The sequence below is a fragment of the Chlamydotis macqueenii genome, chromosome 4 (assembly GCF_036417535.1).
Source record: "Chlamydotis macqueenii isolate bChlMac1 chromosome 4, bChlMac1.mat, whole genome shotgun sequence".
In the NCBI taxonomy this organism is placed as follows: Eukaryota; Metazoa; Chordata; class Aves; order Otidiformes; family Otididae; genus Chlamydotis; species Chlamydotis macqueenii.
In genome coordinates, this window is record NC_141559.1 from 71,029,689 (window position 1) to 71,047,416 (window position 17,728).

Here is a 17,728-nt window from a genome sequence, read left to right on the forward strand (position 1 = left end):
TGTCCTCTCCCTCTTACAGTCTTCACTGAGGAAAAGAATGATGATGTGGGGATGTAACACATTGGGAATCCCCAAAAAGCCCCCCAGAGACAGGCTCCGTCCTGTCAGGCTTCCTGCCTTCTTCACAACACCTGAGCAATTACAGACCAAGGGAAGCAGCTGAGGCAGGGAACAACCTGTTTTCTCAATTTGTCTACCAGTTAAGCCTAAATCAAAGCTTGATTTCTTTTCCATGTTGTCTTCTAGGTAATTTTTGATCTTGGTAGAAGAAGTAGGCCTTTTGTCTTATTTTGACAAGTTCAGAGTTTTATACAGTTTGCAAAAACATTTCTATAATAAGGACTCCTGTACTTTGGTCAGCACCTATACGTCTTTTGTTCCCAGTAATCCCTTGTACCTCCATTTGGTAATGTGCACAGCCTGGCAGTCATGGTCTGAAATGCAATGGAAATAACTAAAGTAGGTGCTTTCCCCCATTGCTTGGTTGGTAAGCCCTGGCAAAGCACAGGATGAGGAATACAGCCCTGAACAGCAATCCTAGGGAAGCAGAGACCTATTTTTAATCAAAACACTTGAAGTTTGAGCAAAATGCTACTTCTACGATCTTTGTGGAAACAAGTTAAAATTTTCTTCAAGAAAAAGCAACCAGAACAGCTATTTTCCAATCAACTACAATCAACAGCTATGATTACAGTAATTTAAATATCATTATTTCACACTATTAATAACATCAGCACTTCAGACAAAACATGAAGTGACTAATCCAGGACAATATAAGCATTAGCTCTGAACTCAGTGCTGACTCCTGACTTAATGCCTATTCTGCCAGACCAAGAAATTCATTGGTATTCCAGAATTAGCACCTGAAACAGAGCTTCAGGAGGGCTGTGTCCAGACTCATCTTTTTAAAGCTTTTATACTCTCTCCATGCTGATTGCAACCCTTCCTGATGAGTCTATCCATACTTGTGAATTTTAGATTTGATAATATATTCATTTAACCTCGTTACAGCTTGAACAGGTTTCTTCCACTGAAAAGAAAGAAACTCGCATCCCCTGCCTCTGTCTTTCTTCACGCACATTTCACTGGAATCATAGTGAGAGAATTGGCTTGATAGCCCTTAGTTCCACACTAACATCTCTGCAATCACCTTTCTTTTAAGTGATGAGCTTCGCAGTGGCATGGAAACTAAAGCACTTTTGAAATGTACAGTATTATCAAGGAATAACTAAAATTATGTCAATAATAAAGATGTTCTTCTTAATGTGTTATCTGAAGCAAAAGAGTTTCAGTCCTTCATTCAAATTGTTGCATATTCAAGAAGTGCTTTTCTTATTGCTGCCTTCCTCCCTCAACTGCTCTCACAGGCCTTCGTGCTTAGGGCGCTTGCGAAATAGTGTCAGCTGTTCTTCACTCCTCATTGGGAAAGCATGGCATCAACTACTCACAACTGAGGTTTGCTGGATAAATGCTACACGATAGCACTTGTTGGAAAGTCCATTCTCTATTTTCTTGAATCTATTTATTCTGTGCTTCACTTTCCCCTCTGTTAAATGGGAGTAGGAAGACTTCTTTACCTTCTTGTTTATTCAAAACACATATGGGAGGAATGCAAGTAACAAGTCTGTATTACTGAAACAAAAAGACTTGCTTTTTAAAAGAACAAAAATCACTTCAAGTATGTGAAAGGAAGCAATGTAAATTACACTTTGGTGTACATGCCCACAGTGGGCAGTATCACATTGGTCATTGTCATTCCACCTCTACACCCTGCAAGGCTGCTCGCTATCACCAGGCAGTCCAAATGCAAATGAGTAATTAAAATAATCTGATGGGAATTATATCAAATTAAAATTCCCTAGTCAATATCAGGGTGTACAAGGATGAATAAAGCAGAAATGGATTTTATGTCTAAGAATTATAGTCACACAAAATGTATTTATTTCTTCTGTTTGTCTGTTTATGCTAAAGCAAAAAGAGAAATAAAAAAACCCAAACCAACAGAGTACAAACATATGATTCCTCAAAAAAGCTTCAAGGAGTATCAGTTAGGATACATTTGTTAACATCAATGGATCTGTGCTCAAGATCTGGCTCCAAGTGAAAGTTTCACTGGTGTGAATTTCACCACTGCTTCATAAAGTATATACACATACTTAGCTTGCTGGTTGTTTAATTCAAGCCTCAGGAAGAACTAAGAAAAAAAAAGCCATAAAATTTCCTCTTGGGACTGATGGAAAGATATGATCAACACTTTTAATTTCTGTAACACAATTGCACAGTACATGAGTAAGTATTTGCATTCCAGCCCACTGCAGCAGCAGATCCTGGGCACCATGGCATCATCCTCTACAACAAGAATTAGCAGATTTCTTATGTCAGCAATACAGCCATGCACTCCCAGGCAAATAGATCTCCAAGACAGCCTTTTAGGCTCTGTAGATATTAACTGTCATGAAAGGAGTCTAAAGATTTGTTGGTGTTCATTTTGATTAACACAATCTTCGGCGACAAAACCAAGGCTCTCGCTCACAGCACAGCAAGTTACAGCTGAGCATGGCAGTGTCTTGACCATATTGGCCTCACAATATCCTTTGGTCTCCTGTGAAGGGTCCGTACCTCACCCACCCAGGGCTCAGCCCCAGTCCTGGCTCACAGCGGCTGGAGAAGGAGCAAGAGCTGCGGGCGCACAAACCGGCAGCAACTGCTCAATGCAGCAAGTGAATTGCTTTCAGCAAAGAGGTGTTTTTCCATGTGATAGTGCCAGAACTTTGCTGTTCACCAGAAATCAAGATTCACTCATTCAAAAATTTCATACTGACAGTTACAAAGTGGTAAAGGGTAATAAAGGTAAATTTAACATCAACAGGTAAAGAGCAAAGGGCTTGCTCAGCTTCCCTTCAGACTGTGCCAAGAGACCTGAACAAGCCAAACGCTGAGGCCACGTGACTTTGTTGCCTCACACTTCTTCACCCACTAGTTCGTGGTGGCAGCTTTAGTTTCTGAAATTAAGACATTTGAATGACGGGATTTTCAGGCTTCAGACAAGTATATTAAGGATTTTAGAGAACTCAGACAGTGTAAAGACTACCCCTGTGCCAATAACAGTATCATAACTCAGCCTGGTTCGAGGGAACAGCTCTGCTTTCAAGCTTACGTTGCCCCCGCTGTGGAAGGCATTAGGAGAAAAAACCGACTCTCTTAAATAAAGAAAAACCCACCTATATGTCTTGATTCCTCTAGCACGTGTGAGCTGTGTCAGTCAGTTACCTCTATGTCAGCCCAGCCCCACAACTAACCACGAACAATATGCTGGTCCGGGAGCAGCAGACAGCTGTAGATCCTGAACTGAGCCACCTCCATCTAATTTCTAGATGATTAAATTGGTTCAGGATCAATAAGAGACCAAGCTATGCAGTTCCAGTGAGACTGGACTACTTTGGGACCAATAAACATGAAGGTAACTGTGGAAAACAGAGGTTCAAGGCTTCTGAAATGTAGGTGCCTTTAGAGTTAGACTGCAGTGGAGAATTCATTGAAGATCACATTTTGGATACTGAATATTTAAATACATACCCTAATACACTAATACAAGTCCTGAGATTGTGAATTTAGCCCTAAATAACTGGTTTAAAATTACCAATAATTTTATCCAAATATTCCATAACATGTTTTGCCTCTTTTAAAGGGCTTATTTTCATAAATTCAAGGAAAAGGGAAAACATAAGATTTTCAGCCATTTAAAAGAATTAAGCAAAAGAGGAAAAAGGAAAGTGGAAGCAAACCAGACTAAATGTTTTTATTTCCGATTTTGTTTAATATGTGTTAAACAAGTTTGTTTCTGACATGAAAGCCACTCGTCCTTAAAAATATTGACCAGCTCTAATCACACATTTGTTTGAAATTGTTCCCACGGCAACTGCAGCCAGGGGCTGAAAAGATGTTCTGTTTTCGTTTGAAGAAAGGCTTAAATGCTGAAAAGCTCCTTTGCTTTGCCCAAGTATACTGGTCAGTTCTTCTCCCTCCTAACCATGAAGTCTGGCACTCAGTATCCTTTCTATAAAGAGGTTCTGAGACCCGTAATGAAAATGTACCTCTGCTTTGCAGAAGTCATATATAGCAACGTCCAAGAGAAGGAGAAATAGATTTTTATCTGAGTATTTTTTCCTACTCAGTAGTATGGAGTCAAATTTCCCAGATCTTCTTCTTCTTTACTTTCCTTTAGTATCAAAGCAGTAAGAGAGTTATTCAAAACACAATCGGTATGTCTGTTGCATGAACCGTGAGAGGGTAGTGCCTGTACCTGTCTCTCAGTTAGGGGGAAAGCCACGACATTTAGCTTCGATGAGACACCATGACATTTAGATGGTCAAAATAAAGCAAAACAAATTGCCGCACGTCCCCTGTGCACAGAGCGCGCTTTGACAGCCAGAACATCCTAGCAGGATTTTGTGCCAGGCTGAATTACTCTCTAGTCCGACACGACACTGAACCGCAGTGCATAGGGGTTGTATTAACCAAATCCTGATGTCTTTATTCATGTAAATAATTTTATTATTGATTTTAAGGAACTATATGCATAAAAATTGGAGGAGACAGGAAGATGCATGGTCATTTCTGCGGGGTTTTTTTTTCTCCCCAAAATTTATAGAGCTTTTCTTATCACATGTTCTTGGCAAATATTATTTCCAAATACTAGAAGTGCTCTCTTCATACACTACAGTTAGGAAGAAAACCTCTCAAACATACACACACAAAGGCAGCAATATAATTATTCTCAGAATAATGTTTTTTCGTAATCTCATTTTATTCGTTCCACAGTCTAGGCTCGGTATCAGAAAATAACTTCACTCTTGACAGCAACATGCAGGATGCTTTTAAAGATCTTAGTCAGCACACATTGCATTAGTGTTACAGCTTCCTGCTTCACATCAAAAGCCTACAGGAAATTTGCTGAACCCGCGGCTTTTCTGTGCCTGGTTTGGAGGAGAGGAACGGCTGATGCTCTCGCCCACTGCAGTGCTATTCAGCAGCCACAGTACAACACAGAGACTGTGTTGCATATTCAGCAATTGGCTGCAAACTGCCTTGTTCCAGTGTTGGTATGATTTTTCACTTGTTTTTTTCATTCACAAGTGAAACGCAGTGCACTGGGGCCTCGGTTCCTAGATCTTTATTTATCCACCACTGGGCTTCACACTGGCTTCTTGGTTTAACTCACTCATGACTGAAAACCAAATATGGATGAAAAGAGTTGGCAAAAAAGCTTGTAGCCTTCCTTAGGTGTTTTACTCCCAGTGCTGTAGCCCTTTGAGATCAGCACTGTACTGTCGGTGCTGACAGGTTTTAACTGCAGAAACAGCTCTTCCCTGCCATCACTGTCTGAGCTGGTCCTCTGTGGAACCCAGGACCTCATTTCTTCCGGTATCTCTGCAACCAAGAACATATTCTTCAAAAAGTACTATAACCCATCAACAAGATAATCTGGTTAACAGCATGTTGGCTTGTTATACAAATAAGGTCAAAAGTTAGTTAACAGAATTGCGAATACAACATTTATATAAATTGAATTGGTTAGTTGCGGCTTTTTTTCTTCTACGAAAGAGTTGCATTATTCTAGATTTTGTTCTAATGCTTGTATCTTTATAAAGCTGCAAAAATATACTGATAGGTTCTGTAATAATCCTGGTTTGTTTGTTCCTTTTTTTTTTTTTTTTTAAACATGGCATACTAAGTACTTTATACAGTACTTGAAAAAAAGAAATCTTTCTCCTCCCTCTCTGCAGAACAGCATGACTTGTTTCATGCTGTAGTATCCTTGCAATCAAACGGACTGTCACGTACGCTTCAGGACGAATGTACGCCAGCCTCTGTCTAGAACTTGCCTCTCTGCAGGCACGAGCTGATGGTGTAAGTTCAGGTCTTGGATTACTTCTCACTTCCCTTCTACTTTATTATGACTGCTAATAACTCTGTCTTCTTTTACTGAAACTTGGAAGATGTTCCACTTCTTTCTACTAATGACCTGGAAGATGAAAGGAAGACTGTTCTTAGTAAATTTGTGAACAATACCAAACCGGGAAAGGCAACAAGCACACTGAAGGACAAGATAAAAATTTAAGGTTTTAACCAGCCAAATGAACGGTCTGAAGAGAACAGACCGTAATGCCATTGGGGATATGTGGAGAGTATGGTGCTGAGACTGGCATGGGTGATTAATCAAGAGACGTGGTTTGCAACATTATCCTGTTGTAAAAACCTATGGGCAAGGGGGAAATACTGTACAGGATTTATATGAAGTTGATGAAATATACCAGTATGGGAAAGACTCTTCTGAAGACCTCAAATCTCCTGTTCTCCTGGCGAGACTGTGTGTTAGCTGGGCAGGAGGGTAAGGGGGGCTTGGGAGGTTCTTTTCTTGAAAGGTGTGTGCAGAAGAGCAGTGTGCAGTATCCCACCAAAACAGAGTCAGCCAGGGGCAGCTCACCAGCTAACCACAAGGCTACTCAGTGTCCATCAAACCATCATCTAACCATACAACTGCAGGGAAAATGATAATATTTAATAATAATGGTAATAATTATGTAAGTATTCACATGTATTTGAACCAGTCAGGGAGCATCACAATCTCTTATATATTGTCCTGGAAAAAGGGAGGTTTAGGAAGGAAACCTGGGACAAAGCAAGGACGTGAGCCCAATCTCACAGCTTTCAGGATAGAAATATGGCTTTTTCTCTGTTCCCTGGTGAAAAACAGTCATCAAAGAGACAAATCTTTTCATAAGGAAACAATTTTTTCTGTGAGAAAAATATATCTTACAATTTTGGAAAAAAATACTCTGAAAAGAACTATTTTTATTAAAACTGTCATTGAATTACTCTATTCCTTCTCATCTGAGAAACTCAGAGCACGGAAATATTTAATCACTATATAGGAGTAGCAAAAAAAGAACATATTTTATATTGAATATTTTGAGAATTTTTGCTCATTAGCAGAACAGATAATTGGTTAAAAAATATTACAAGAAAGAATATGGGGCATTCCTATTGTTTTAGACAGTTTGAATACCTGAACCAGCAAACTTTCAAAGACAGCTTGTAATTTCTGGTTTCTCCTCAATGTTCTCCAAGATATAAGGATGGGGAAGTAGAGATTCCTTTGAAAGAGACCCTTTTCAATAATGCAACCTAGAATAACCCAGTTTCTACAGTACACAAAGATCATAGAATCATAGCATAATTTGGGTTGGAAGGGACCTTTAAAGGTCATCTAGTCCAACCCCCCTGCAAGGAGCAGGGACATCTCCAACCAGATCAGGTTGCTCAGAGCCCCGTCCAACCTGACCTTGAATGTTTCCAGGGATGGGGCATCCACCACCTCTCTGGGCAACCTGTGCCAGTGTTCCACCACCCTCATTGTAAAAAATTTCTTCCTTCTATCTAGTCTGAATCCACCCTTTTTTTTTTAGTTTAAAACCATTACCCCTTGTCCTACCACTACACGCCTTTCAATTTATGCTCCTGAAAGTAATTTTTTCTCCTTCTGAAACACTCTGCATAGGGATAATTTTGTTCAGTTAAGCAACTACAAAATCATTCACATATTGTAACAACATGTCACTCTCAACTGCACAAAATCAAGGACTAATGCCTTACACCAACGCTCAAACTTATCCAAGCTCTGCCCTCGGATTCTGAGTGCTATTTTAGCTCACAGTGGTATCTGCCACTTCCAGGTTTTAATTTATTCTCTTACTCAGTTATCTTCCTTCAAACAACAGTGGCTGAAAATACATAGCCTCTTTTCTGCAGGTAGCCTCTCTGTCATAATTGAAGAACATGCTCCAAAGAAGCTGACTTTTTTCAAATATAACTCACTTTTCTGCATTTATAACCAAATGTCTGCCTCCTGCTCTCCAGAGGAATGTCTGCATCTCGGGGAAAACAAATTGCTTTCAGTAAACGTGGCTCTCAAGCTTCCTGATACAGCTGAGGTGGGTAAAATAACTAGTGGTTATAGATACCAACAAGGACAGACTGCTCAAATACAGAGATGGGCATTATCAGCTCTCACGAATGGACCATTTATATCACAGCTTCTCTGCAACACAAAGGCAAATGGTGAGCACACTGTACAGTCTTTCCCAAGTGTTGAGCCTGACTTTCCCTACCTTGCTCCCTCTGAATGGCAAGAAAATGTACGGAAAGAGAGCAGGCAAGACCTGAGCTAGTGGCCTTTGCCAGCCGTTTTGCAGAAAAGGACTTGAGTGGAGAAGCAGAAGGTGGCAATGGCTGGGTCTCACCTGCAGCACTCTGATAGCAGGATAACGTTCATCACTTGCACCGTACTTCTCGGCTGGTGCAGGAGTTTGTACGAACTCTCATACAGCTCTCAACAGCCTGCAACAATACAGCTTTTATCATCCAGTAAGGAAAATAAACTTTATGCTGGTACACCTATGTCTGCACCAGTTACACCAGCACAGCAGCGAAATATTTCCACACAGGGCAGAGGGGGAACTAGGTCAGCTAAGCGAGCGGACTTGGCATCTGCTGCTTTGAAAGTCCTGCTGCCAGGCTCTGGGGAAGCTAGAGCTGTTGATGAAAGGCAGTGCAATTTATTGGCACTGAGTTGTATTAAGATAACAGCATAAAAACTTAACATTCCCCAGAAGAAACAAAGGTGTTAAAATAGTAGCTGGGTAAATACAAGATAATGAATGAAAGCAGCATGATTTCCCCAGGTTCAAATAAAGCAGACAAGAATTTTGCAGAATTGGCCTTATTAAAGAGATATTGGCACTTTAAAAATTAATCCAAAACCAAAACCACAATAGCAAAAAGTGAAGATATTACCTATTAAACATAACAATTAATTGTACAAAAATGTCAATCCTTTAACTTCCATTTTTTTCTTTTTTTTTGTAGTGAAATGCCAGGTCCATAAATGTACTTTCATTTTTCTTTACAATTGATTGTAAATAAACTTTCTTTACAAATGATTGTTACAATGCTGATAGCCTCTAGCAGAATATCCAGTCATTCATTCTTGGTATTAATTATTCTTCATGAGGCTTAGCATGTGTCTTCTACTTCATAATAATTAATAATGCTGAGGACAGGAAAATGAAACAGAAACTTACTGTAGGAAATCTCAACTCACTTGTTTCATGGAAACATTTTCAGCTCAGTCACTTCAGAGCAACATTTTGTGTCCACTCGAAGATATTTTTCACTGTGTGAGATCCTTTTTTATTAAAGAAACCTTTAAAATGAAATCTTTTAAATGAAAGTTTGATTTTAGAGTTAAACTAAACAACTGAGTAAGCAACATTTTTTGTGTGCTAATCCAATATCTGTATCTCTGACATGCCAAGCCAGAAATACAGAGAGAAGAACAATATTTCAAAATCCTACCCTTTCTAAAGGGAACTACGCAGGCTTCACGCTATTACCTATGACACTGTGATTTTTGTTACAACCGCTATTAAGAGATGTAGCGAAGAACTTCATTACTCAAATTAATTAGATTTCAGTAAAAGCATTCATGAGGAAACTACAGCATACAAAATGAACAACAGGATCATAACATGACACAGTAGAAAATAATTATGCACCTCATTGCAAATAGCTGCACAGGTCCAGAAGCATATGGATACTGAGACTGTTTAAATCTACGGACACTGGGGACCTTGAGAATTTTAAACAGTGCAGTAAGTGCCCATTTAATCTTAAATCTTAAAGGATCGAAGCATCTTAAAATAGTTTTCTTTGAGTCTTTATACGGCACTAGCATTTTGGCCCCTGCCAATGCATACCTCTGCTTTGATGAACACTACGTGGTTCTTCATACCCAACACCATGAGCAGAAAGTTGGGCAAATGGTAACACCAAGGAGCCTGTCAACGGTCAGGAACAAGATGAGAAGTAATAGACTTCCAGGGGAACACAACTAATTTTGGGATTAATTAGGGGGTCCTTTATTTCCAGTACTTTCAGATCTCAGTAAAACGCATTATACAGATAGAAAGGAGAAATCAAGAGGAAAAGCTGCTAAACCAGTGAGGCATTTCTTTGAAGTTCCAATTCTACAATGAGCATGATACTAGCACCCTTACCAGATAATTTTATCCTTTTAATTTAGTATGCTAGTTTTCACTGGGGTAGAGTTAATTTTCTTCACAGTAGCCTGTAGGGGGCTGTGTTTTGGATTTGTGCTGGAAACAGTGTTAACGCAGGGCTGTTTCAGTCACTGCTGAGCAGGGCTCACACAGAGTCAAGGCCTTTCCTGCCTCTTGCCCGACCCCACCAGCGAGGAGGCTGGTGGTGCACAAGAAGCTGTGAGGGGAAACAGCCAGGACAGCTGACCCCAACTGACCAAAGGGATATCCCACACCATGTGGGGTCACGCTCAGCATGTAAAGCTGGGGGAAGAAGAGGAAGTGGGGAACGTTTGGGGTTATGCCGTTTGTCTTCCCAAGTGACTGTTATTGTGATGTAGCCCTGCTTTCCTGGAGATGGCCGATAAAAAGTGGTTAATGAATTCCATGTTTTGCTTTGGTTGTGAGTGTGACTTTTCCTTTACTGGTTAAACTGCCTGTATCTCAACCCACGAGTTTTCTCACTTTTACCCTTCTGATTCTCTCCCTCATCCCACTGGAGGGGAGTGAGCGAGCGGCTATGTGGGGCTTATTTGCTAGCTAGGGTTAAATCACAACATTTGGCTACATCTGTTTAAAATAGGAGGTTCAGACAGACTCTAAGGTGTCCCTTTCTGATGTTAATTTAGTGAGAACGAAGAACATTTGCCCCATATGGATAATGTTCAAAATCCTGAAGAATTTGGCCTTATATTACTCATTTTATTGATGACCATGAAGCCAAATGGGCTTAATTTGAATGGTTTGTCCAGCACACATTCCTTGGAAGACTTCAACTGTGAAATACAGATGCTAATACCTATGGTACACGCACAGAACTGCACACAACAGCTGGCCCTCGTGTGTCCTCTGAACTACTCAAAGCTGAACGGAAGTCAACTCTTTACTGAAGTGGGCTATTACGTAGGTAGCACTTCTTTCATAAGGCACAAGAGATGTTAAGATCTGGACATTTCTTGAAATATGTATTGCATGATATTAAACAGATTCATAGCATGGCATGACTTTCCCTGGTAGAACAGTTACAATCACTGAGCTGCCTCAAATTTGCGCTGAGGTTGTGAGAGAGTTACAAATTAGACATACAGATCCTCTGTTAGGGATAATAAATTGATATTGCAATCAATATTCAGATGCTGCATTGTATTATTACAGCTGATTAAAGCTATTGGCCCCAGTGTCTTATCTGTGACCAGTACTGTCATTTCTTTTTTCTATTATAACAGCCTAGAGTTTGGGCTTGCGAAGAAATCTTGGAAGAGATTCACATTGGAGAGAAGGCACTTCAGCTTTCAAGCACTCCCTCCAGACTCCAGCACAGCTCCAGTTTTCCTGTTGGCTTTTCTTGCATAGGGCCAAATCCCTTTCTGAAACACCAGAGTCTCCTAGTATACAGCTCTGACCTACCTCCGAGGTAGGACAGACCCTACCTTTACCTACCCACCCCTCGGGGATGATGTACCAGATGTATTAAAATGTAGTGACTCTGAACTCCCACAGCTCTGATAGAGTCCTCTTTCTGTGAGAGTGACGACTTCTATGGAAAGACTGAAGAATGCAATAAAAAAATAAGTATGATTATCAGGCTAATTACTGCATACAGTTTCTAATGCTAATAGTGATATGAAATACTAATTGTTGTTTACTGTGGGATGAATATTTAAACTTGTCAGGGGAAGTGGGAGAAAAAAAAAAATGTTTTCTTCCACTTCGAATAGATGCCAACTGCAGACATATGCATGTTGTAACATTTTAATTTTCAAAGGGAAATTAGCACCCTATTAATACAAAGATATAGAAACTCCATCGATGAAAAATTGCAAAATATATGATCACAGTACCCTCAGAGTGCAGCATGCAAATACAGTTCAAAAAACCTGAAAATGGGCTTTAGTATCATGAAATACTAAAACACACATGCATTTCTTTTAATCAGCCTTTTCTTCTTCCTGTTTTTAGGGTTCATATTTACAGGCTTCTTTCTGCCAACTACAAAGGTTTACAAATTAACCCTTTTTGAAATGTAAAATTATCTTCTTATCAATTTAGAGAAAATCAGGAATAAGAACTTCAAAAATACCCACCTAAAATTGTGACTGTTGCAGCACTGCAATCAAAAAAGCTTCTGAAGGTATTACATGCCCATTTACATTTTTCCCTTTTCTACTGAGCAAGTGTGATGATATTGGTTCACCAAGAAAAAGGCTGTAACAGGTTGGAAATATTTAACACAGTTTTAAACTGTGGCCACAGTCATAGCTCAACTGAAGTAAACGTAGAAACAGTAGCAAAAAGCTGAAGTTACTCCAGGAGGTAAGGCTAAGTACGTATGCATATGCTGAAGATGCAGACTATGAGCTATCGCTGTAGAACACAGACTGCAGAAGTAATAACCAAGCCTATTAAGAATATAACATTAAACAGTGAATTATCTAGAACAACAGAAAATCAGAGAACAGAGAGACTTGCGGGTCATCCACTTAATCTCTTCATGTCATCTGCGATACCACAGCTTATTACATGAATACATAAATACAAGAATAGTAAATCAGTACTTACTTTATAAAATAAATAACCTTTCTATACAAATTATGAAAATACAGCTACCATAAAATCAGTGCAAAAATTATCAAAATGTACTGAAGGAACACTAAGTCCTGTCTGTCAGAATGTGCATCATAAAACACCCATATTTCATCTACTGCATCATACACTGACAAGAATTTTAAAAATGCACAATGCACATTGCTAACTGCACCATTCTAAAATTACAGCTATTTACAACGTAAAAAAATGAAATTAAAACAACACACGTATTATTTAGACTGCACACATCATTTTTTCCTCATGATTTTACTGAATTTTAAATAACTTCCTCTTCCCTAATTGATACTTTGAATGGAAGCTGCCCTCATGAGTCCATATTTGCACAAGAAGCCTTTTTGGAATTAAGAAAGTTCTTTTTCTTTTTCCTTGGAGAATTATGCAAAGAAAACATTGGAACTTTCGGCTCACGGAACAAAAATACCTTCTCCCCTGTGTCTAATAGCTCTATGGCTTCAGCAGTTGCAGTGTTCAAAGAAAGAGATGGATCAGACTGTTCCATGGAATGATGTGTAGGCGAACATCCAAGATGAATTGATGATGCTTTTTCCAAGAGGGCAAGTTGTTTCTTCTTTATCAAGCTACATTATGAAAAAAAATTAGTTGAAAAATGAATGCTTTGGCAAAGAAGCATAACTTCCTATATCATATCCTGACACAGAAGTGGTGACTTTGTAAGCTAAAGACAAATCACATTTCAACAGACAGAATTCTAATTCCATTCCAATCCACAATAATTTACATATCATTTTATGAGATACAAAACTGCATACAGAAAGGTAACCTTAAAATAAATAACCACAGAGAAGATGAGCAATATACATGAAAAATGTATGAATTTTGTGGATATATATAGAAAAATCTTTTTAGGCATGGACTATTACTGCTTATTGTATGTAAATACGTTGTAGGAAACAGAAGCACCAAACAGCAGAACAGTGTCAGAAAATGTATATTTATGAACTTCTTTTTTGATTTCTAACAGATATAAGAAGAACCTTTGGAGATGAAATGATGTATAAAAAAAACATGTATGTTTCTTCCTGTTTTCTCCTTACCTGTCTTTTCTCTCATATAGAGAAGGGATCTTTTCTAAACTCCCATTTATCAGATCTTGCCTTACTTTGTTCTCCAGTGCCTGCCACAACTCCTGGTCCTTCCTGAAGGAGTAAGAAAGAAAAAAATTCCCATCAGGAAATCCCCAAATATACACACTTTCCTCCCCCTTCTGATTTTAGCTACCAAATCCACGACAGTAATACCATGAATACAGTTAGTATTCAAGTATTTTTGCTGCCCTGCCACAAATCATTCAAATCAGCTAAAGTCACATCTCAGGGCATGGTCCCAAGGACCTTTATCTGCTCCTTGACAACTCACATCAGACAATTAGAGGGCCCGGTGCCACAACATTTGCTTTTCTCCCCTTCCCATATCATGGCAGGGAGTTGGGAGAGAGGGTCCAGGAGCACCTCTCCTGGATAGCACGGCTATTCAGCTGGTGTTAATGGGGATAAACTGGAGGGATGAAGGTTCTGGGAAACTACCTGTCTCTGAGAGCAAAGGGAAAAACAGTGGTCACTAGGCACTTTAGTAAAGAAGTACAAAGGGACAGGCATCTGCAAGGTTCAAACTTCCATTATTAGAAAGGAGGATCTCCTTTATATCTTTAGGAGCCACAAACACCTCAAATCTGGCGTGCTATGAACATTATAAATACAAAAAGCTGGAAGGGAAATATTTCAATGAACTGCAATTAAAGTCAACAAAGAAAATTATAAGCATAAGATTTATAAATCTATAAAATAACCATTTAATTCATAAAGTAATAAAACTAACTCTTTATCAGTCAATTTATTATAGTTAAAATATTCATGAAATAAGCTAACAGTTTCAAAGTATTTTTACCCTACAGAATATTTCAAAAGGAAACTTATGCACCTGTGTTTTTTTTTCTTTTTTTTGTTGCTGTCCAGTAAATACATACACATGTAAACCAATAATTTTCTCTTGGAATAGTCTACCAAAAAATATCACACCTACCTTTTCTTAGAGCTGCCAGACTCATCTGCATTACTGTCACTTTCAGCAACACCATCTGAATATTTACTGATGGAATCGAGGACAGAAAGAACCTCACTTTGTGAGCTGGAGGGCAGCAACAAGTTCAGGATCCTGTGCAACATTCCCATTGGTGCCCTTGTCAGCTTAGCTAAGTAACCTGTCAGTCGGAGCTCCTGGAGGATTAATGAGTAGAAAACAGATAAATTTAGCACTGAAAATAAAAAAGTGTTACCAAATTTTAATTACTATAATTAAAGAATTATTCCTTATAGAAACAAAAAATATTATTGAAAATCATTTTAGTGGTGACAGTTTTGGTGTCAAGTGGCCATAGTCCCATGTTCACTGCTTCTTGCAGTGGCCCAACATATATTAGCGTTTTCCATTTCATTCTGGATATAGGCCATGCAAATGTTAAACAACCAGTTGCTCTTAGCATATATGCTTAGAGCATGTACTCAATGCCCTTTGGTCTGAAAAATCATAATGCAATCATACTCTAGCATGTAAGGTTTAGTTAATTTATGATTCTATTATAAATAAATCCTTTCAAGGTAGCAATGAAGCGATATGGCATTCCTTGGTCTGTAAAATCAGAGGGGGAAAAATAGCCTCTGAAACCTAATGACAACATTTACGTGTTGCCATGGTTCAGTACTTCACTGATCTTAACACCAGATTCTGTGACAAGCTCAGAGAACAGCTTGTAACATTTGTTAAGAGGTAAAGGAAACATCTGTTTTTGTTTTGGTTGGTTTTTTCCTTTCCAAACGCCCTCTCTTTTTTGGCCCAAGGTCACTGGTAAAGCATACTCACATAGTGTTCAAATAGACTATGTTCAAATTTAGTTGATCCCTAGACAATCAACCAGCCCCATTTCCTGCTCCCCTCCAAACACCAAAACCCCGTTGTTATCTTCTGCTCTGCTGCAGAAATTACTGTGTCCTCAGGGCTGTTTCTGTGGATTTCTCATGTGTAGCAAATATGAAAAGTCTACAATATACTGAGAATTACATGAAAGAAAGAATAGAGCAAATTAAAGCAAGTTAAATGCCTCAAAGCATGCCAGAAAAAAAATGCTGTTGTAATCTACTCAAATCATAAATGTATCTCAGGTAGCCAAAGTTAGCTAAAACGTGCCAAATGTTTGAGATGACTCATGACAGTTGAGTCACCTCTGCTCTGTAGACTCCCCTATAAGCATCGACAGAGGAGATGACTATAAAGCCCATGTCACATAAAAAACCCACAAAGTCCCACCATGCAGTATAACAGCCAATTTCTATGTCCACAGTGGATTCAAGACGTCACAGCAGATGTTTGAACTCTGTCTCTTTCTTGCATGATGAATTTTCAGAGGAGTGAATGCACCTAGGAGATCTCTGTACCAAGTGAATCTTCTTTCAAAGAAGCCATTTCATGAAAAGTATACTTTGTAAAGGACAATTCTTTCTGCTAAATCCATGTAAAAACAAACAAAAGCAATTGGCCCCAAAGCAGCCCTAACCCAAATTTAGACAGCCACACAAAATAAAGACATTCAAAAATCTCCTTTTCCCATAACTGTTCTCCAAGCAGAGAACTCCTCTCCAAAAGGCAAGAAAACTAGCCACTTCCCAAAGTTTCTCCGGCTGTTCAGTGTTTTTACAGGTTCTCCATAGAAACCACTGAGATACTACAATGAACAAGACAAAATCCTAAGATTTATGAGAGATTAGTAAATCGACACGGTATCTAAAATATCCAGTAGTTTAACCCTGAAGAGGCACCAAAGCTAGGTAAGAGAGATGTCTGTTCAGGGTATGTAGGGCAAAAAATTATTTTATTCTTCTCTGGAGAGGAACACAAACAAGCGCTTAAATCTTAATACAGACACGTAATTAATTTCTATAGTTGTATACAGATTGTGTTGTACTTTTGGTCTTTAAAAACCCTTCTTCTAGAAACTTACATGAAACACCTTTAAGTGAGAATAAAAATGACCCATGTCTGTGACTTATTCTGCCCTTTTTGGCTAAATGGTCTCAGGACCTTTAACTCAGTAACTTACAGGCATATGATTGAAATATGACTTCAGTACTGCTTTCCTCTGTAATAGTTTCCTCTTTAAATTGTTCTTTCCTCCACTCTGACCCTTGCCTTTCTGCATCAAGTATGATTTGGACTGAGAGGCAACCCTTAATGTTTTTCTAACACAGCACAATCCACTATTAAGTCATTCTGCAAGGTGCACAATGCTGTCAACATTGCACCGGCCAGGTGCATCTCGCATACGTACGGCAAAGGCAGCGCTGACGTGTGAACACGCACCAGCAGCGAGCAGCACTTTCAGACACCCACAGCTACGGACAGGTAGCTGTGGTATGAATGTGATTCAGGTGGGATGAGTGTGATTCTTCTGGTATATTATATGGTAAGGTATCACAAAGATTAGGAATTCATTTTTTTTTCATAACATCTGCAAGAACCTCAATTGTATTATCTGAATTTGGCCAAAATAAAAATAGGAATGTATGAATCGTAGTTTACAAGCAGCAGAATTACTTTTAAGTATTTGGACTGAGCAATGTGTATTTAAACAACTAATGCAAGAATCAATTAACTCGACCCATGCTGTGTTTCAGGCTTCCTGTGCTGTTTCCACATGACAGTCTGCCTGCATCATCTGTTGTCTTTAAAATGCAACTAGTGTACCTGGGGCTATAGCTATGAGCTTACTTAAAACTAACTTCTCAGCCAGAGGCTTACGATCCCAAACTCACTATCATTCAAGCAAATCTCTTCTTGACCTAGATCTGCACCCATAGGGATGTAAGCTGACACACAAAATGTAGGAAACTAAAACTCATCTGGTTTTCCAGAGAGGGCTGCATCCACAGTTCTGAAAACTAGTCTAAAGG

At 39.0% G+C, this 17,728-nt stretch overlaps 1 protein-coding gene across 1 annotated transcript in view; it reads right to left on the minus strand.

The window, feature by feature from the left end:
* Positions 1-11,898: 11,898 nt before the first annotated feature.
* The window catches only part of EVC2 (EvC ciliary complex subunit 2), a 75,301-nt gene continuing 69,471 nt past the window's right edge, over positions 11,899-17,728 (minus strand). The window contains exons 20-23 of the mRNA XM_086747202.1: positions 14,808-15,001; positions 13,823-13,924; positions 12,534-13,345; positions 11,899-12,419 (exon numbers count right to left, since the gene is read on the minus strand). Of these exons, the coding sequence (XP_086603328.1) occupies positions 13,072-13,345; positions 13,823-13,924; positions 14,808-15,001 (570 nt within the window). The 3' untranslated portion in view covers positions 11,899-12,419; positions 12,534-13,071. The remainder of the gene's footprint in view (positions 12,420-12,533; positions 13,346-13,822; positions 13,925-14,807; positions 15,002-17,728) is intronic.